Consider the following 21303-nt stretch of genomic DNA (forward strand, 5'->3'; position numbering starts at 1 on the left):
TGCATCTCATCAATTCAAAATGCCCACGTCCATGCTACTGTCACAAGGCTTCGCATTAAGTGACATGCTCTCAGGGAAGTGCAACGATTGTCTTAAATATAGATGAACTGTAAATCAACTGCTGCAAGATGTTCATAGGCAAGGACATAGGGAAAAGTATATAGATGGTAATTTGTGTTGGAGAGATGCTAGTCTACTTCATAACTACTGATGTACATACATGTAGTTTATTAGTTATCCCTGTTAATAATAATAATAATAATAATAATAATAATAATAATAATAATAATAATAACAATAATACAATTAAAATAATAATAATAAGATAAGTACATTTTATAGGCTTTTATTTTAATGTTCCATTTTCATTATGAATCTTGTTTTATTTAGTGTGAACCAGTTGAGTGGTGGGGAGGCGACTTAGTGCCCTCTGTTGTCCAGTCGCCACTGATGTAATAGCGGTGTGGGTCACGTGTGTTCTACTCGTACATCTACATTTGTTGTAGAGCAAGTTAAGTTCGGTTTATAATTTGTTTGTGCGTTGTATTGTGACATTGGATGTAAGAAAATATATTGTTGTCAATTGTACAAATGTCAACAACAACAAAAAAGTTAGTCTTCTGTAAAGTGATGTTCATGTTCATTTTGCAATGTTGCTAATGCTAACTTACTCATAACTGGTGCATAGGCCTACTCAGTGGAAAAGTGTGTTACATACAGTAGGCCTATAAGGCAAAGATGATGTAGCGTTGAGGAATTAAGTTAATGTTTCTCAACATAAAGAAAACTACTTTGCTGGGAAATATACAAGTAAACATGATTGCAATGAAGCTCCCTTGATTTTGTATTCAAACAAAACAAAGATAAAGTCCTTGAGACATGTAGTGCAGATAATTTGTTTTTCATATTTAACTCCTCCTTCACATAACAGGACAATGACTCAGCAAAGTATAATTATAGCTTTTTACAAGTATATTCATGTTCTAGTTGACCCAAAAAGCCAATTATCTTTTAAAAAGCAGTGTTGTTCAAAGTAAACCTGGTTGTGTACATGTTTTATCACCCACTTAGGGAAAACGGTCTCAGAGAACTGTCTAGGATTACATTGCCCCCTGGAGGCCACAACATACAACAGCCAAGTGCATTTTCTGCCAGTTCAATTTAATAAATATAAAAAGAACAAAATACAGACTGCATGACAATTTCGCCCTATCTACCACATTTCAACCTTCATCCCAACCAAACCATCAAATCATCATATATGTGTGTTCTTGAGAATACATTTCTACAATTTCAAGTGGTTTTGGCTTTCAGTGAATACCAACAGGAAGACATTGAAAGGGGGAGGGTGGGTGTTTGACTTTTCACAGGTAAGATAATAAACATCATATTTGAAGTCTTTTTATTCAGATTTATGAACAGATATCTGAATAATTCACTGTTGAGGGTTCTCAACATCCCATTTCTAACCAAGTATCTTACACACACAAGCAGAGAACACAGACACATTTAATCAGTCATGTTAATAAATTAAAATCTGTCCCACGTAATTCCTAGCACACTCACCACCCAAAAAGTAGCAACAGTAAAAAAAATAATAAAAAAAATTAAAAAAAATCCTCAGAAAATCAAAATGTACATTGAAAACTGAATTTTCATTAACCAAACAAAATAAGTGTGTTTAAATCACCTGACACAGAGCCATCACAAGAATGTTTCTGTCAAACTGTAATGTCTATTAGTGATCAACTGGACAAGTTTCATCAACATATGAACTTCTCACTTGCGACTCACAAGGCTTGCACATGTGAATAAGTGGTAAGATGGGACTTTACAGAACTAACCTGAACAGATTGCTGTGGTGTGTATAGTTAATCGATTGTATTAAAAATTTAACACAGGTGGGAAAAGAAATCAGTAGCAAATAGTTACAAAAACAATTTAAGTGTAAGAGTGGGAAGGAAACATATTACTTTGCAATGCTGCATTTTCACATTTTATTTCACAAATCAATACTTTTGGCTCGTCCCCACATGGGTAGGTTCAGTTATGATTTTTTTTTAATTTTACTTATTACTGACAAATCTTATGTGTTGGAAATTGCTCTCCCTGTTTGACATTGGAGTGGTAATGGTTTAACCGACATGCCATGTCATGATGTCGATTTGAAGAGTCTGCCCCACAGCAGCGATATGCTAGTTTTGGGGAAGGGAGGGTACACATTTCCATGAAAAAAACTAAACAAAAACTCACACATTTCTATTTAGCTTCAACACAAAGTGAATCCAACTGAATAGCTCTACTTCAATTTCTCATGGAAAAGTTTTCTAAAAAAATCCCCTTTGCCTTTCCCTTCCACTCACTGAATAGTTACAGTATTTCCTGGCTTGTGTTACAAAACAGTAAGGGAACATTTTAGAGTTAAAGGAAAGATAGAATCTCGGGTACATCCTTATGTTAATGTTTTGTTTTTAATTAATGTTGTGGGCTAAGATTTCACACGACATGCTCAAGTTCTTAAAAAAACTTACCGAACCCAATGCTGGCAGACAATACATAAATCAAGTGTTTTTAAATGGCAACAAATAGATTTAAGTTTACCTACATTAATTAAATGTACATCATTCGATCACAAATAAAAAAAACACTCCAGTGAGTTTAAGCAACTGATGAGGGTGATGTTGGGTATTTTCTTTTTGGGGCTTCTTTTATAAAACATTGCGCGAGATAATTCCCTAACCTATCAAAGAGTTGAATGCATTGATGAAAACTTGCAATTGATGCAACGGTGAAGATTTAGTGCACCCAAAGTGACTCAACGAGCAGTGGCCATGAGGGCTAGTGGACTATTCAAATGTGTTGGGGGGGGGATTTCTGTCTCATGTCCGCCGGGCCTTCTGCCTCTTGGCCTGACGTTTGGCTTCGTCCAAGGCAGCCGTGTCTCCGCTGGTCTGGGCCATGCTCCTTACTCCTTGAATACGATTCATCACCTGCAGGAGGAAGGGGATGACCTAAAAGACAAGTCAGGATAAGAGTACATTGATGCAGTTGAACATGTGGTTGCTCACGTGGCGCTTAAGATACCTTTTCATGGTTGTATGCCGCTAACAGAAGTAGCAGAGTGAGGGGTAGAGCAATGTAGGAGCCCTGGGCAACATCTTGGTCAGGCACTTTGCGCTGCAGGTAAAGGCACAGATTAAGACCCCCACCCTAAAAAAAAAGACCTATCACATTATCACTTACAGTTGGGTTGAAGGGGAGGGTGATGTGCTTGTGGTAGCCAGTGGAAGTAAAGGAGACCTGAGGTAGATTGAAGTCATACTGTGTGCGGGACAGCGTGGAGTACAGCATCAGAATGTAGCCCTGAACAAATGGGAAAAATAAAACAAATTATCATCACATCAGGAATGACAGTCAAGAGGTTCAAATTGGCAAAGGTACAATACAAAATGTACCACCAGTCGACGTGGGGAAAATTTCGTTTGCAGATTAAAGATTTTTGGCTCATGATAAGATCTCCTTTACTGTTAGAAACACAAAATGTGAACGTGCGTAAAATAAAACTGGTTATAGTCAATAATAGGTCCAATCAGTTCCTATTCTGCTTGGTGAGCTGGAGCCGATCCCATACAGTTTTGGGCAAAAAGTGGGGAACACATGTGACTGATTCCCAGCCAATCATAGGCCACGTATAGACAAACAAGCATTCATACTCACACCTATGGAGTCTTGATTGGACCCCCTTTTTCATGACCAAACTGTGATAAGCTTTTCATGTCGCTGGTGTCAGGCCAAAAACCTCACAAGTCACCATTTGGCATCTATACTTTTGGTCAGTCCACATATGTGTGTGTGTCATTTTAATGAATTACTGACCAATTTGAAGTGTTGAAAATGGGTTGCGCTGTTTGATGATGCAATGTTAATGGTTAAACAAACATTCCGTTTTTTTAGGCTCTCCTGAAAAGTGACGATTTTGAAAGTACAAGGTTTTAGCCTAATGCCATCGATATGTTAAAACTGTTCTGATAGAAGCCAAACATGTATTGTAATTGGGACGTATGGCAGTGAATGAATTTCACTGCTGCTCTGGACAAGTCTTTATCATTCATATTTGAGCGCCCCTATTTGCTCGAGGACAGAAATGAAGAATGATACCTCTCCATCTCGGTCCACTGGGGGGAAATGGAAGAAGAGGGATTGGCCCAGTGAAACACTGTGGAGGGGGTTGTCCAAGTTGTCACTCCTGTATAGCTTTACCTAAGCAGAGGTGAGGTAAGGAGAAAAAAAAAAGTTGTTAAACCTCGATGATCTCATACGTTTTTGCCACAATAACAACCAGACATTTAGATACATTAATTTAAAAATCAGTTTACCGATAAAGTTGCCAGATGTTCTGGGGATGTAACGACATTCCCACTCAGGTCAAACTGATTGATTTGTCGGAAGGCGATGATGTTGACTCCCTCAATGTCATTGCTGCCGACCTGAATAGGAGAGAGGACATGGTGCAGAATGTGCAGATGCAGCTTTGGAGTCCAACTAGAGACAAAGCTGCATGCGAGTCACACGGTGTGAGAGAATAACAGAGACTTAACAAGAATTAAGGCCCTTTTCAGCCTTGCAAAAGAGATTAGGAGGGCTGCACTTCTCAAAAGAGGACACATTACAAAGTGAAAGGTTTCCAACTTGCAATGGGATTATCCATGCTTTTGTTTCCGTGTTCAGAATGGAGTCATGAGATACGTCACACTCCATGTTCCCACACTAACAATTTCGTAAGGAGAACCCCACACACACACACACACAGATTTCTCTGTTGTATGAACAGCATCCAGAAAACCTCACTATGATATTTTCTCATATACCCGACTCAACTTTATGTATAAAGCACTTTAAAACAAGCATTGCTGTATACAAAGTGCTGTACATGGAACAGAAATCGGTCATGCAGTAAAGCTAAATAAAACAAAAACAAAAGTTGAATAAGTCTTATATGATGCACGAGCTGTAAGCTTCGTCACTGTGGCTGCACGGGGGATGTTAGAGACTCCGTACGCTGGTCTCGCTCTGAACTGATATCTCAAGCCGGTCACCAGTCTCTTTAAGTTCCTGATGATACCGATAGCACAAAAACACCCATCCATTCATCCAAAAGCAATGAAATACTGTAGCACGGAAAGAGCGCCGTAGAGATATCTGTGTGCTGACTAACTCCACTGAGTCCACTCCTAGTCTGTGTGTGTGTGCGCGCGCGTGCTGCCCTTGTGAGTGCCGACTCCAAAGTGTTTTTAACAGACAGGAGAGGCAAAAAGCAGCGCGATGGAATATTACATACTGACATATATAAACAAATGCACATGCAAATGACCATTTATCGAGTGTGGGGAAAAAACTCTCATGTCCGTTTGTTGTCATGGAGACAACAATAGTTTTTTTTCTTCGTGTTTTTTTTTATTGTTGGCATTATTGCCGCCTGATTTGGAGTGCGGATAATGCCATGAACTTGCATATTCGTCGTCTGAGTGTGTGCACCGAACCGTGACGGACGAATACAAAAACCGTTACACCCCTAGTAATAATATATTTTTCTAGCAATATGTAATTATTTCATCCACAGGTACATATGAAATTGTAAATGTTATTGTTGTAAAATACAATATACAGTATGTGTACCGTATATACCGCTTTTATATGACTTGGCGGCAGCCAGCTCAGTCTCACTCGCTCAGAACCACGAAATATAGGTGTGTGTTAGAGTTTTATGCCATATCACTTAAAGAAACGCCTACATCTGTCGGCCAATCAGATGACAGTGACATCACTGCTCAATTTGACCTGCTTCGTAGAACCAAGTTGGAAGAGGTTCTAAGGAATGGTTCCCCTGTACCAGCACGACCGCGAAAAAGTGTAATGGAAAAGTGGAAAATATCTACTCAGAAGCTGGCTTTGGAAAAGATTTTTGCCAATGGCGAAGAGTACCATAACTAGGGTGAGTAGACCTGTAGCAAATCCAGTGGGGACTTTCCAGTGATAATGGTGAAAAAAACAACTAAAAAGCACATCATGATTTTGCCACCCACCTCTATGGCTCTTTGTTGTGGTAAGGCTCTCTCTATGTGGTCGTTGCCTTCAGCTCGCAGCTGAATCAGGTACTTGCAACCAGGCTGCACAAAAATAGTAAATAGTGAAGTGAAAAGCTGAACAGCCAACAACTGATTTTCTGTTCAAAACAACAATTACTAACCAAGATACAACATTTTTAAAGTGACTCATTCAGGGAAGCATGGTGGAAACAACCGCTTGTGACTCGCAGTCAGAAGAGGCAGAACACCTCTCACTGTTTAGCTTACAAACAAAACAAAAAAACAGCTACCATGTGATGTGCAGTGTCTGTCTAAAATTTTTTGAAATTTGTGTTTCACATTGGTATGCAAATAAAGTTAATTTCAGGCTATTGTGGCTGAATTTGGATTAAATTATATAAATTCATAAAAAGATTTAATTTGATTAATTTTAATTGATATTGTTGGGACAATATCAGAATTTGAACATCGGCATTTTAGATTATTGTTTATGTAACTTACATGCTCTGGTTTAAAAAGCAATAAACTCGACGTTACTGACCAGTTACCAAGTGCTTAGTAGTTTTTTTCTCTCCATTAAATACTTACTATAGTACGCATGACAACATTTTATTTTATACATTAGATTGTTCTGAGTCTAACTTTTGGCTACAATGGATACAATGACTTCTGAGATTAATTCATTCTATGACCAAGCCTGTAACTCCGTTTACTTGCTTACTGACAATTTCCATTTTAAAAATGCCATTTAATCCATTTCAGCTCCTTAAAAACCATTATTGATATTTCGCTTGAGCGGTGCTTTATCTATACCTGCCTTGTAACTCCAATTTTGGCAAAGCAAAAAACAAAATAAAACGGCCCAGAATAAAAAAAAATATATATATAAAAGATGAAAGACTCATAAGTTAAGGTACTGCTGTAATAATTGTGTCCACATCAAACCAGCTTATTGGCATCCTTACCAGCAGACCTCTAAGTCTGAAGCGACCTTCTTCATCAGTGACAGTGTCCTCACTGTAGATTCTACAGTCTCCTTGACCCACCGCTTCCACGGCAACGTCCCTCTCCGCATCACCACTCAAAGACTGCACTGCTCCGTAGCAGCTGGGCACACAAGTACAGGAACAAGGAAAGGATTGGACGACTATCTTTTTTTGGATCCGCTTCATGGCGCTTGTTAGAGTCGAGATGAAGAGAACTGGCAGTACCTATACGCAGTCTTAATCCCAGTTATATCGATACTGAGGATTTGACCCTCTTCCACCGTAATCATCTGGGATGCCGGCTCAAAGCGGAATTCTTTCATCATGGGCTTGAAATAGTACTTACTTGGACTCTACAGAGGATGAAAAAAGTTAACATAAAATTGAAAAGCAGACAAAGAAACAATTATGGAGTTATAGTGAGGCAATTAATTGTTGCTCCAACCACTATACAAAAAATTATGACTGATTTATTTATATGATTTGGTAGTTTCCTACCAGGTTATTGAATGTGAGGAGGCCGGTGTCCTGAGTCAACAGGTTGGAACGAAATTGTCCACCACTAAGAGACAGAAGGACTCCCGACAATGGATTACCGTCTTCTGATTTTATCTACAATACAGATGCAAAGGAAGAGCATGTTAATATATTAAAAACGTTATACTTGTTTGAGAACCGCAGCTAAATCTAATACATTAAAATAAAAGTATAGCATGACAAACGGCAGAGATACAGTAAAACAACTAAAAGTAGGGCTTGGATAAGAGATTTTACGCGAGAAGGGTGACTAGAGCTGTGCGATATAAGCAGTATAACAATATATATTGTCGATAGAATATAAAATGTCTATCGTATGGCATAATCATAATCCATAATCATTTGCCGCCAGTATGGGAATCCCGTGTCTTTTCCTATGCTTAGTAATACTTGTAATGGATAAATGGTAGGCACACTTGAATATTAAATATCTTTGCAATTGCCTTTTTATTTGACCATTTATGACTCACAAACATCTTCTAATTAGCAGATGAACACCTTAGCTGTTTACAATGTGTACTCCTGCAAGCCTCTGGCCAATAGTTTTCAGACTGGATTTAGGTTTGAATTTCCCGCCTCGTCTGTGGATGTGATGTCATGCGCGCATTGTGTACGTGAAAAAGGGTGTGTGCAGTTTCATTTTTCGGCCACACGCGGCAATAGTGATTTGTAATTCAATTTCCTGCATTGAGCAGCTCTAAGCACTGTGTTGTGTTTATTTAAATTCTTTGAAGTTTATTGCAATCCTTGAAATTCAATCTGATGTTAAGAATGATATCTATTACATTAGTTGTGTGGTCTTTATTATGAATAAATGGAGAGAAGATCAGAGAAGATTGCCATCAATTTCATGTAATTTTAAGATAAAATATATCAGGATAAAGCGTTATCAGGATTTAAAATGACCTACATCAGGGATATAAAATTGTGTACATATCACACAGCTCTGACAGTGACAGCAGAAATCTAAGGTGAGTGCTGATTTTCAATTAGTGCACAAAAATCCTGCAGAACTCTGACATACTGACATATAATGACTATTCACATGAATAAGACAACAATACTACAGAATTATAAGGAAACATGAGTGCAGGTGTAAAAAGGGCTGAATTATTGAGACGTAAAATATCTAATACAAGTCTACCTTGAATGTGATTCCAGCCAGAGCAAAAGCCTTGAAATCGCCCTGGGTTCCCTCCACTTGACTAAGGACAAACCCCTCTTTACTGGCACTGACGTCATACTGCCTGTCGCTGTGGAGTGGACCCACACTGCCAAGACGTCAAAAAAGAATGTGGTAATGAGAACATATTTTCTCAAAGCATATTACAGATATGGCATTGGGTGAGAAAGTGAACAGTTTGTTCCCAGCAAAATCACCAATGATGTACAATGGATTTCAAAGCTGGACAACAAAGCAACTTAATTCTGTTACAGGTCTTCTGTTGTGGCAGTGGCAACTACCACCCTCTCAACTCTCTCAAATATAGCTTAATTCCAGCTTTATATTTTAAAACTAAAGTATAAAGTAAACCTGCTCAAATTGAGACAGAGGTGGTATCACCCTGACTATGACTAGTGACTACCGATACCAGGCACCGTATCGGTGCCAATAACAATCTTATTTTAAGGTATCAGTACTCACGGCGGTGACCGATACCATTATGGGCCACCCTCCTGCAGCCGTTTTATGATCAGGTACAAGAAATTAGAAATTATATGCATACAAAGTTGCCATTATTTTTTTTGCCATTTTTTAACTACAATCATTAAAAATGCATCAAAGCAGTTAGTACATATTAAATTGTAAATATAGTTCAGCGTTGTAAAACATTATTATGTTTATTGTATATACTGTGTTTTTAGAACTTTGGCAATGGCTGGATCGTGCCACTTCGGCCTCACAACCATAAAATGGGCGTGTGCAACGGTTGCTCAATGATCTGTTTCTTCTTCGGTACATTCAAGTTTAAAAAAGAAAAAAAGAAAGCTGTTTCAACACTGCAACTGCGGTTAAAATACGTTCCTGCTGAGCTCAATCAACACAGCTTGAGTGCTGTGTTGAGGGATATCCGTGGCTTAGGCTGTAAGTGGCAAGCAAATTAGGTGGAGGTGGCCACCTCTGAATTTTGTACACAGGAAAAACTCTGGATTTAAATCAGATTTGCTATCAAAGCTCAGAATCAGATAAATGGCAAGGTTACCAAACTGCAACTTGCCATACATGATGGGGAACAATCAAAAGCCAAAAACTAATATCAAAGCCAGGAATATCCTCTGTATTTGTCAGATACGATAAAATCCAGTTATGTCTTTTGAGAAAGTCAAATTTGACATTTATTGAGTTTTAAATACGAACAAAGTGTAAAAGTTATATGAATTTAGTTAGAATAGCTTATCTGAGAAGACAAACAAACCTAATAAGGATCCTTTCAAACAAATGTCAACTTGACAAACAAGGTTAGGATAGATCACACAGATCATAAGGCCAGAGCACTGACCTTATACAGTGATTACCAAGTAGCAAAAGGCATGGGAAATAGTACAGTATCCTCTAGGTCACAGATGTCAAACTTAAGGCCTGGGAGCAAGATGTGGTCTGCCACATCATTATAAATACATTTTTTGGTAGATCTTACAACCTGCCTTAATGTGGGCAAGCCAAAATCTGCTGAAAATAATCAGTAAACAAGCCTACAATTGCTACTTAGTCTATTTTGACGGGAAATTTTTCTGCACACATCATTTTTATGTCCAGAATTATAGTGTCAATGTTCATAGCAATAGAAATGAAGTGTAATTGGTTTTCTGCAACATAGCCACTGACACAAGTCCTTGCTCATATATATTTATTTAATTTATAAAGAGCTTGGTCTTAAACCTGTTTCATATGAAAAGTGTCTTGTGTTTGATGTAAGCCGTCATGCTTCTTGTACCTGTATGCGCCATTCTCATTGGTGGCCACAGTGATGAGTGGTGCAGCAGCTCCTCTTTCACTAATGGAGACCTCCACACCTTGCAGTTCCGGTGACACTTTGCCCTCCAGGAAGAGCCCTGCGCGGCCCATAATGTCCACCATGCGGCCAGGACATGACTCTACAGTACGAGATAATCAAACGGGGAATTTGAAATTTATTTGGGAAATAAATCAATCACTTTTTGTGATGATGGCATGATGAGAACATAATCTGAATAATCCCTCTCTGGCCAATCTTGCACCTCAAATTACAGTAATTCCTGGATTACAAGGCGCACCTGACTATAAGACGCGCTAGCTAAATTTGGGGAACCCTCGAGTTTGTTACAAATATAAGCCGCACCCGACTGTAAACCGCAGGTGTTTTAATGTTACCGCACCGGGTTCCCACTACTTTCTTTTCCATAATGAGGGTGCAAATTGTCTTGCTCTCGTTCTGTCTCTCCTAATGTATTTGGGCTCACTTGGTTTGGTTTGCTCTGCCTGACGCTCTTGCGCTTCCTTAATAGTGCGCTCCATTGTGATCTGATGGATAAGTCGCACCTTTGTATTAGCCGCAGGCTCGAATGCAAGTGAAAAAAATTGCGGCTTGTAGTCCAGAAATTACTGTACACATTTTAGAAAACACCAGGCCCGAGGAAAAACAACCAATCAGAGACAGAAAGTGTGAATGAAGTAGTGTCACTCAAAGCAGCCCCATTTATCTTGAGCTTCAGGATCTTTGCTGAAACTATGTATACCCACATCCAGAAAATAAAAAAATGGCCATCCTTTGTTTTCCAACAACTTGGCATAAGACTCCCAAACAGAAACAGGTCGAACGGACCTCACACACTTATTGCATTTTTTCTCGGCAGGTACGTGTTATCACCTATTTTGGAATTTTAATGGATAATACAGTCCAAAGAATATAAATTCAATACAAAGGGTTCAATACAGAATACAAAGTAGCACTCCAGAAGTCATGCTTGTTTACAGTGCTAATGCATTGCTTAGTATTCCTACCTAGTGCTGCTATTTTGAAAAAGCTGTTTATAATCTAATTATTCTACGCACTTCCATAATTGCATGCCATAATGAATGCCAATTTTGGAGAATTGCGCTCTTGCATGTTTGTGAGCTTTGGTCAGCGACTCTGGGGTGGTTGGCGATGGGGGTTTAATAGTGAAGAGAGGTTCAATTCAAATCATGCTACCAATTTTAACAATACAAACTTCCCTTTTAATGTTTACTGTAGCATGATTTTTATAGTAAATTCATAACGTAAAAAAAAAACACACACAAAACTTCAAAAAACTTCATATCTGATAACATTTCTGGGAGGAAGTTTATTTGACTAGAATTGTCAAGAATCATACCTCCTGTGATAGTGGCCTCCACTTCAGGTGGGTAGAAGAGGAGCTCCTTGGAGGAGGGAGTCACCGTAATTTTCTCTCCAGCCCTGCAAAGTACCATAAATATTAATCATAGAGCCAAGGGTTAACAATGATCTGTTACCTAATCTAGACAGATGTCCTATATTATTTTAAATTAAAAGAAAAAAAACACCTTTTTCTGTATAAACATAAACAACATTTAAGAATGTGAGGAAATGCAATAAAGTACCGGTAGTAGGTTGTTTAACAATAATGTGAATTTTTTTATTTGGATAGACAGATCTAATAACAGAGGGGAGGGGGAAGTTGGGGAACTGTTACGGATTAGGGGCAAGCAAGCGGTAATAATAGTAATTTACCGACAATTTAATGAGACAACTATGGACATGAATGTTGAATGCAAACGACCTGGCCCAGTAGGAGAACTCATAGTGGAAGGGGCCTGTCAGCTCATCAGCCTTCTCTTGTATAGGAGGACTATCATCCTTGGCGGCCCCTTCGTCTTCAGCAGCTCGCCGTTCTCGTTCTTGGCGTCGTAACTGTATCTCCTGCAGCTGCTGCTCCTGCCACTGCTCCTCCAGACTCCGCAGGGGGCCAAGAACCAGCGCTGGCTCACTCTCAATGGATGATCTGACAGGCAATGGAGAGACAATTTAACAGTGTAAGATGAGTATTGAAACACTAGCCAAGATTAATTCATTCAACCATGTCAACCAATGTGTAAAATATTGTGACTTTGAGTTATTATTCTTACGGTACTTACATTGTATGTCCTTTTAATTCTAAAATCATGCGTATGTTCTATTATGGCATTTAGTGCACTGGTTCTTAAAGTGTGGTACGAGTATACCACTATCTATCTATCTATCTATCTATATATAGTTAAGTTTTTGACGAGGACACTCCCACTTATTAATGATTCTTACTTGATGGTGACTGTGACATCTAGGATCTTGTCGGTGGTGATGAGTCCTGTCATGTGATGGCGTACTGCAGTAAGAGTCAGGATGCTGGGTGCTGAGCTGTTAAGACAAGGTATCATAGCACCTAAAGAAATTGGATGCAGCTCGACGGAATATTGGTAGTTTTACTTACGTATCATAGATGTAAAAATCTTGCTCGAACTGGTGGCAGGAGCGAGGGGTGACTTTGTACACGCCTGGATGAGACATTTGACAAATTACTTAACCCCCGAACTGGTACATCACATTAATCTTGATGACTTTATTTTTATTTTATTTGTTATTTGTGTTGAGGATAATGAAGCTTACCAGGTTTAGAGAGGCAGAAACGGTTGACTCCCTTGGAGAGATTGTAGATGCCCACATTCTCAGGTTTGCTGCCATCCTGAAAGAACTCCTGCACAGAAACATACAGTGAAGCTAACATTGTCATCACATAGACTTACCATCTATGAGTAGCTACTGACCAAAGTGATGGCATGGGAGAGGGAGCAGCGTAGGATGTAGCCAATCTGTCGCAACTCAACCCCCAAGATGTCAGCATCGACAACTTCGACTTCCATGGATTTATGTTTCCAACACCACTCCTCGTGAGAGATGCTTACTAATACATGTCAAATAAATATTGAAATAAGTCATAAAACAGAAATGCTACAATTACAAGTGCATGGGGGTCACACAAGCCTAAAACATGGACATCTAAACAAGTGTGAGAGCAATTCAGCCCAATTTGCCTTAAGCAGGGTAGCTCAGTAACATTATATTCCTCCATTGTTTAAATGTAAGATTGTGTCATGATGTCACACTATTTACTTAGCTTCTGCATCTATCGTCATACCACCTACATGTGACTTGGCGCTTAGTTTTAAACCTATATAAGATGTGTCCAGCTTTAGTACTAATGTTGTAGATGGTTCCTGACCTTTATATTTCCCAGGTAGAACATTGTCAAAGGAGAAGCTGAGGGTGTCACTGTTGCCAGTCAAAGGCAGAGACCTTCTCTCTCCTTGGCGGCTTACTGGTTGGAGTGTCACTGACAGGTCATCACAAGATGCTACAGTTCAACAAGAAAGTAGTTTGGGTTTTTTTCCCACATATAACTATAGTAATAGCAAAAATGTTCCAGAGGCAGACTTTACCCAAACAGTAGACCTTTCCAGAGACAGAGGCCATGAATTGGGTAAAAAGCAGATCTGTGAGGGGCTGGTCCACAACTGAGAACTCCAGAGCCTGAGGCTGCACGGAAAGGCCTGCTTTCACATCAATGTCAGGGAGGGACACCTACACATAACAATGGGCTTGTTAGCACGTGAAAGGTGTTTTTTCATTGTAGAGTACATAACTATGGGAAAGAGGCAATGGCATAGAATAAAGAATCATGGCACTGGAGTTTCTTAATTAAAATACAGTACACTGTATGTAGTATGAATGCTAAAAATCATTTTCATACAGGGGACTTCCATTTACTCCTCCTTGAGCCACTTATCACGGTTGAGGGGTTTGTGTGTCAAAACGATCCTAGGAGCTAAGTTGTCTGGGGGCAATTACGTGACAATTGCAATCAATGGACTTTGTCTTCCCTGCGCCCTCTCCAGGGGCCTCATTTATAAAGCTGTATGTGAGAACCTGCGTACAAAAATACGTATGAACGAAACCCAAGCCTCACGCACGCAGAATTTTTTTTGTGATTTATAACACCTGCACGCAATTTCCCTTTATAAATGCCACACAACTCCAACCGGTGTGCATAGGAGATTCCACCCGTTTTACCCTCTGTTTGGCAATGCATATAAAATATAAAATCTGCGTATTTGTAAGCAGCACGTATTGGCGAACAACAAATCAAATTGTTCTGAAATTACTGTATAGGCACGTATAGGTTGTGCGGCGCGATGATGTAATGCGTGCAGTATGTGTCCACATTAGTTGTCATTATATGATTTGTTGCATGAGGCTTTTTCAAGATTGGTGATCAATGAGAGAAGACGGGCGTTTAAAAAGTTTAAGTTCATTCACGTGCTTTCTGCCACGCCTGCTTGTGACATTAGAACAAGTCTGGAGCAAAACAGTAATGTGACCCAACATCCAGCATACATGGCGTTTGAAGGATCAAAATGCACCAAAGCTGTGTGTGTCACTGTTTTCCCATATCTCCCGAATATGCGTGACTGTGCGTAAAGTTTCACGTTCAGTTTGTTTTCTATAAATACCACCGTCGGCGCAAAAATGTTCGTACATAGGGTTTTGGCCTCATTTCGATCGTACGCGAGCATTATAAATACGGCCCCCGTGTCAGAGAGGAGATCCTCCGTGGAGAAGTTCAAGTATCTTAGAGTCTTGTTCATGAGGGCAGTTTTGAGCCGTAAATCGACAGACGCCTGGCTGGCCTGGGAATGTCTTGGGATTCCCCAGGAAGAGCTGAAAGAAATGGCTGGAGAGGGGGAAGCCTGGGCTTCCCTGTAAAGCTGCTGCCCCCATGACCCCGAACCCAGATAAGCAAAAGAAAATGGATGCAGAATTCAGTTCAAACACTCCTACTGTCATACATGGACACTGTAGTCTCCGGGTTTCGCCTGAAAGCAGAAGGCTCCCTGTGTGTCCGAGTCAGTGATCCGGCCTGAGGTTTTATCTTGGCCCTGGTGTGTCAAGGTGACCTTGTAGCGACCTTGCTTCATGCCCTCGGGCAGGTTGCTGATAGAGATCTGTCCACAAACGCTGAACCTGCATAACAACAACACGGATCATTAAGGCCTCATTATCAAAATGCTGTGTACTGACCAACATCCACACCAACAAATACACTATATAATAAGATATCAAATATACATTATATAGAAAGTAGTATCACAAATATGGCATTAAAATGTGTTTTCACTTAATAGATTTTCTGATTCTTTCTGTAAAGGCTCTCACTGTATTAAAAAATTGAGCAGGTATACCAAATGAAATGGTCTGAACGGCTATAAATGTCTTTTTTTCTCTCTCCATTCATCCGCAAATACAAAGTGAAAGCCAATATATGCTGTTAAAGCGTGTAAAAGTCTGCAGAGGCCAGTTTGTTAAATCAACCAGACATACCCGGCTGTGATGATGTCAGGAAGTTGTGGAGTGTTGGGGGCAATTTTCACTGTTACTGGCTCAAAGAACATGAGATCCTTGTGAACACGGATGGTGTAAGTACCGGCTGTCATGTTCTCCAACCTGTACGAACCATCCTCTTTGCTGACAACTATGAGGAGACAAAACAAAAGAAAGCCACAGCATAACATAGTGAAATTTAAACACAATGAAGACAATAAAGCATGGCATCATCTCATTTACCTTTAATTTGATTGTTGACAGAGACTGCAGCATTAACTACACCTTCCCCATCAACACTATTCAGGACCCGACCAGTCACAGAAAAACCCATGACACGAAAAATGGGCTGCACATGACAAATAGAAATAGAAAGGAATGAATTTAATATATTTGAATGTTAACTTGACATTGAAAGATAGATTATACCAATGTACCTCGAGCCTCAAACTGTTGTGCTCCACCTTGAAATTCATTCTGGAAGGTGCAACATCAAAAGTGATCCTTTCTCCTCTGTAAAAGGGCACCTGAAGAAGAGAGTTCATAATCAGTTATAAATGAGTTTTTAAATTAAAAAGCTTCAATTTGGATTGGTTTTCACAGAAGGCTTACCACGGTGTACTCCCCACTAGATAGTGAGGGGAAGGTAAAAGTCCCATCCTCCCTGGAGAGGGCACTGCACAGGTAGATGAGGGAACTGTCCCCAGAGTCAGCGCCCTCCACTGGAGAATAGTTGCAGCCTTTCACATTCTGGGAATCACAACAAAAATGCAGTTTGAATGAACTTTGTGACTGCAATTTGCTTATTGTGTGAGCATGATCAATCATCGCTCACTTTACCTCTCTTTTCACTACGGCTGAATAAAGCAGGAATGTGACCTCTTTCATGGGCTCTCCATCACTGCGGACTTCACCTGAGACGTCGTAGCCTCCGACCACCAGATGATCAGCGGCCGGTGCATTGGCAGTGGAAATGAGCACTGTTGTGGTGGTCTGCACGAAGACAGCAAGTTGCAATGAAGGTCAGACTTTTTAGTAAGGCCACAGGGGCCTCATCATAAGTACAAACCCAATTCTAAAAAAAGTTGGGACACTATACAAATTGTGAATAAAAACTGAATGCAATTATATGGAAGTGTCAAATTTGAATATTTCATTCAGAATAGAACATAGAGAACAGGTAAAAAGTTTAAACTGAGAAAATGTATAATTTTAATGTTGATTTTAAATTCCATTGTGTCAACAAATCTAAAAAAAGTTGGGACAAGGCCATTTTCACCACTGTGAAGCTTCCCCTCTTCTTCTTACAACAGTCTGCAAACGTCTGGGGATCGAGGAGACAAGTTTAGAAATAGGAATGCTGTCCTATTCTTGTCTAACACGCGTCTCTCTTAAACGTTCAACTGTCTTGGTCTTTCTTTGTTGCACCTTCCCCTTTATGATGCGCCAAATGTGCTCTAGAAGTAAAAGACGTGGACTGCAGGCTGGCCATTTCAATACCCGGATCCTTTTCCTACGCAGCCAGGATGTTGTAATTGGTGCTGCATGTGGTCTGAACTTGGGTTGTCCTTGTCCTCTTTAGTCAGTATGATATAGCGCCCCAGTTTTCCACAAAGAACTTCGAATTGTGATTGGTCTGACCACAAAACAGGTTTCCGCTTTGCCACACTCCATTTGAAATAACCCCTGGCCCAGAGAAACGCCTGTGCTTCTTGGTCTGCTTTAAAAATGGCTTCTTCTTTGTACTGTCGAGTTTCATCTGGCAACGGCGGCTCTCACGGTGGATTGTGTTCACCCGCAATGTTTTCTGGAAGTCTTGCTGAGCCCTTTCTGTGATTTTCCTTACAGTAAGCATTCCTGTTTGCGGTGCAGTGCCCGTTTAAGGGCCCGAAGATCATGTGCATCCAGTAGGATTTTTCGGCCTTGACCCTTAGACAGAGAGATTGTTCCAGATTCTCTGAATCTTTGGATGATGTTATGCACTGTAGATGATGATTACTTCAACCTTTTTGCAATTTTTCGCTGATAAACACCTTTCTGATATTTCTCCACTATCTTTCTGCGCAACATTGGAGGAATCGGTGATTCTCTACCCGTCTTCGCTTCTGAGAGACACTGCCACTCCGAGAAGCTCTTTCTTATACTCCAATCAAGTTGCCAATGGACCTCATTAGTGGTAACTGGTCTTTTAGCTGTTTTTTTTATAAGTGCAATTGACTTTTCCAGCCTTATTGCTACCTATCCCAACTTTTTTTTAGATTTGTTGGCACCATGAAATTTACAATCAACATATTTGTCCCTTAAAATGATATTTCAGTTTCAACTTTTGACCTGTCATCTATGTTCTATTCTAAACAAAATATTGAAATTTGGCACTTCCACATAATTGCATTCAGTTTTTATTTACAACTTGTATAGTGTCCCAACTTTTTGGGAATTGGGTTTGTATGTTTCTGACACTCAGTTCAAGTGTAATAAAGCCTTGTGTACTCCTTACTCATTGAATGAGAATCATTTCATTGGCAGCAGTTTGTTTATACTCAAGATTATGTACTCTGATTACTATTAAAAAAAAAAGTCATCATTTCAGACTTGACTATCTCAATAGATAGGAAAGCAAAAGCCTCAATCTAGTGTTTTTGAAAAAGCTGGTTCTCATTTCCATTTCCATCACTCTGTGGATATTTGGAAATGCCAACAAATATATATATATATATAAATACAAATTCACCTTCAAATGATTAAACCATGTAACACAGCATGGCTCAATGTCATGAGGCATGCTTGTTAATCTAGGGTTATACATTAACAGTGGCCCGGTGGCTACTATGTCTCATATTCATCTTTTGCTGAGAAATCGATCACTTTTTTTTAAAGTAACCTTCCCAACCCTGCTATTGTACCTAATTCAGTTGTTGCTGATGTACTGTACATAGGTTTGTTTACTTGCTTACCTCTATAAAATGTGCTGCTAAACTGAGAACAGCTAAACTGCTTTTCATGGTTTATGTAACAATGCTGACAACAACAACGTTATTCTCTATAGCTGCCAACCTTCTCCAGAATCCAGGAAGGATGTGAAGCAATGATGTCATATGTTCCAGGGAGCACTTTGTGAAAGTTGTACCTGTGTTACAAGAATTGCAAAGGAAAGACAGCTCAGATTTGATCAGGTCAGGATCACAAGTATATAAACTAGGCATGGGCTGATTGATTACCGGTTAGATAGTTATCGTGGTTTTAAAAAGTCCAGGTTTAAATTATTGCTCAAACTTTCTGTCTCAAGTTAAGCTCTTTACTTTTTTTGAGGGCACTTCAAAAACAGAACACTATTTTATGGCTGCTTGACCAATAGAGTAAATGAGCCGCCTCTTTGAAGTTAATGTGAGGCCAGCTCCTCTTGTTTTTTCCTCCTCCTTGGCTGAGCAGAGAGGGGAAGGATGAGCAGTTATGCACAGATGAGGGAGGAAGGAGATTAAAGAGATTTAGATACTGTACAAACTCCAGCATATTTAACACAGATGCCCTTTTGCACTGCTGATCAATGAGTGTTCTCTGGAAAAAAAAATTCACATGGTGCCATTGGGTACTAGTTAACCACACTGACAACATGAGTAGGCCAGGAGTTTGTTCTAAAAATAGCTGTCACATAATGTCACACAGTAACTTACACTAAGAAGAAACAAAACAAGAATTCAGTTAAACATATTACATTTTACATGATACACATTTCTTAATGTTTCAAATATCCTATATTTTGTCCAAAAATAAAATAGATTGTGTTGAATGGAATTTTTTTTTTGATTTAACCAAATATTTCAAAAAAGGCATTGATTGGAGAGCTGCAATTTTAAAACTGTGCTACCACAATATTTTTGCTCACAGTTATCATATCAGAATATAATATCCGTCCATGCCTAGTGTAAACCCATGACTAATCAGAAATACTGAAGCCACATACGCTCCTCCAGGCTGGGTAGTGACAGTTTGGAGTTTCTCATCTGTTCCGGCTCTGCTCAGTTTAACTTCTACTCCAGATGGACCAAGGAGATGGCCTTTACTCATAACCTGTTACATGAAAAAAAAAATGAAAAAAAAGAAGAAAATTTAAAAAACATTTACGTGGCATCATGGAATTGTGTGAAAGTGCCACCAGCTAGTTCAAAGTTACTCCTTCCACATAAACACTTCAGTGAACATTGTTTAGGTTTATTTTTCTGAATAAAAACTGTTGCAATTATTGAAGGACAAACCAAAACAAACAAACAAAGCCCCTCACCATTCCTGATATTGAAAAACCAGTAAAGACAAAGTTGATGTCCTCTTCTTTTTTACATATGTCAGTGATGCCATCCACATGGAGGTCCACGCTGGTGGGCTCTGGCCAAAGTAGAAGAAAACATTAACAATAAAATGAGAAATAAATGTCTATGTATTTAAAATATCTGTTCAAGTACATTAATGCAGAACTTACCAAAGCTCCACCCAAGGGGCGGTTCAATCTTCAAAACAAAATCGCCCTTTGCAAAACAAAACAAACGTGTGCATAAATCATCAACAAATAAAATAGGTGAATACCAATGTGTGTATTTCCTACCTTGTCATAAAGAGGAATTGTAAAGTAGCCATTATTTGGAGCACAGTCAGTGTGGTATTTCAAGGAGCCTTGTTTAGTGTAGAGTTTAATCTGTAAAAAAGAAAAACAAACAGATAAATTAAATATGCAAAGGCGATGAATATGAAGGAATGACGTGTGCAAACGTAGGCGTCAGTTAGGAAAAGTTAATGTCACTAATTGAGCCAACAGCTTATCTCATATAGTGGCTGTGAATGAGCCGACTGGGATTAGCTCAAGTGCCTTGTGCTCCGCGTTCTCCTCGACACTGACACATTTGAGGGTTAATAAAAATTAATAAAAAAATAAAAATAAAAGTCACGTCAACGATGTACTCTACTACATACAGTATATGAGTACAAAATGTAAAACAACGCCAGCAAGCAACTAAATAGCTTTAAGAGATATTTTCACTCACCTCGATCAATGAGTAATTGATTTCAACGTCGGACTTCACAAAGCCCCCACATGCTACCACTATCTCATCAGAGGATGCGGCCAAAAACTGAGAATATGTGATCCAGAACAAGACCCAAAGAGTACTTATATCAGCCCGAATTGTGATTCTCAACATTTTGCCTGACTGATTCACCGTCGAACCGTGAAACTGCACGCTGCTTCCGGTTCCGTAGCAGCTGACTCGCTGTCAACGAGCCACTCAAAAGCGAAAACAGCAGCGCCATCTG

The 21303-nt window shown here is 39.4% G+C and overlaps 1 protein-coding gene across 1 annotated transcript; it reads right to left on the reverse strand.

Moving 5' to 3' along the window:
• Window positions 1-1140: 1140 nt before the first annotated feature.
• On the reverse strand, window positions 1141-21235 carry nomo (nodal modulator). The gene is made up of 31 exons (XM_086082465.1): window positions 21036-21235; window positions 20600-20689; window positions 20477-20522; window positions 20282-20382; window positions 19964-20070; window positions 19057-19129; window positions 16843-16995; window positions 16615-16752; window positions 16440-16529; window positions 16246-16351; window positions 16003-16153; window positions 15471-15645; window positions 14064-14205; window positions 13847-13978; window positions 13392-13528; window positions 13234-13321; window positions 13058-13121; window positions 12889-12984; window positions 12371-12592; window positions 11945-12027; window positions 10546-10705; window positions 8754-8880; window positions 7571-7684; window positions 7298-7425; window positions 7052-7193; window positions 6084-6167; window positions 4377-4487; window positions 4159-4260; window positions 3244-3363; window positions 3085-3177; window positions 1141-3011 (listed from the first exon to the last, which is right to left on the reverse strand). Exons 1-31 carry the CDS (start codon window positions 21189-21191, stop codon window positions 2880-2882), a joined length of 3663 nt encoding a protein of 1220 aa, XP_085938591.1. The 5' UTR covers window positions 21192-21235; the 3' UTR covers window positions 1141-2879.
• Between the last annotated feature and the right edge of the window lie 68 nt (window positions 21236-21303).

This window comes from Leptonotus elevatus, chromosome 8 (assembly GCF_054856555.1).
Source record: "Leptonotus elevatus isolate MCC_2025b chromosome 8, RoL_Lele_1.0, whole genome shotgun sequence".
In the NCBI taxonomy this organism is placed as follows: domain Eukaryota; kingdom Metazoa; phylum Chordata; class Actinopteri; order Syngnathiformes; family Syngnathidae; genus Leptonotus; species Leptonotus elevatus.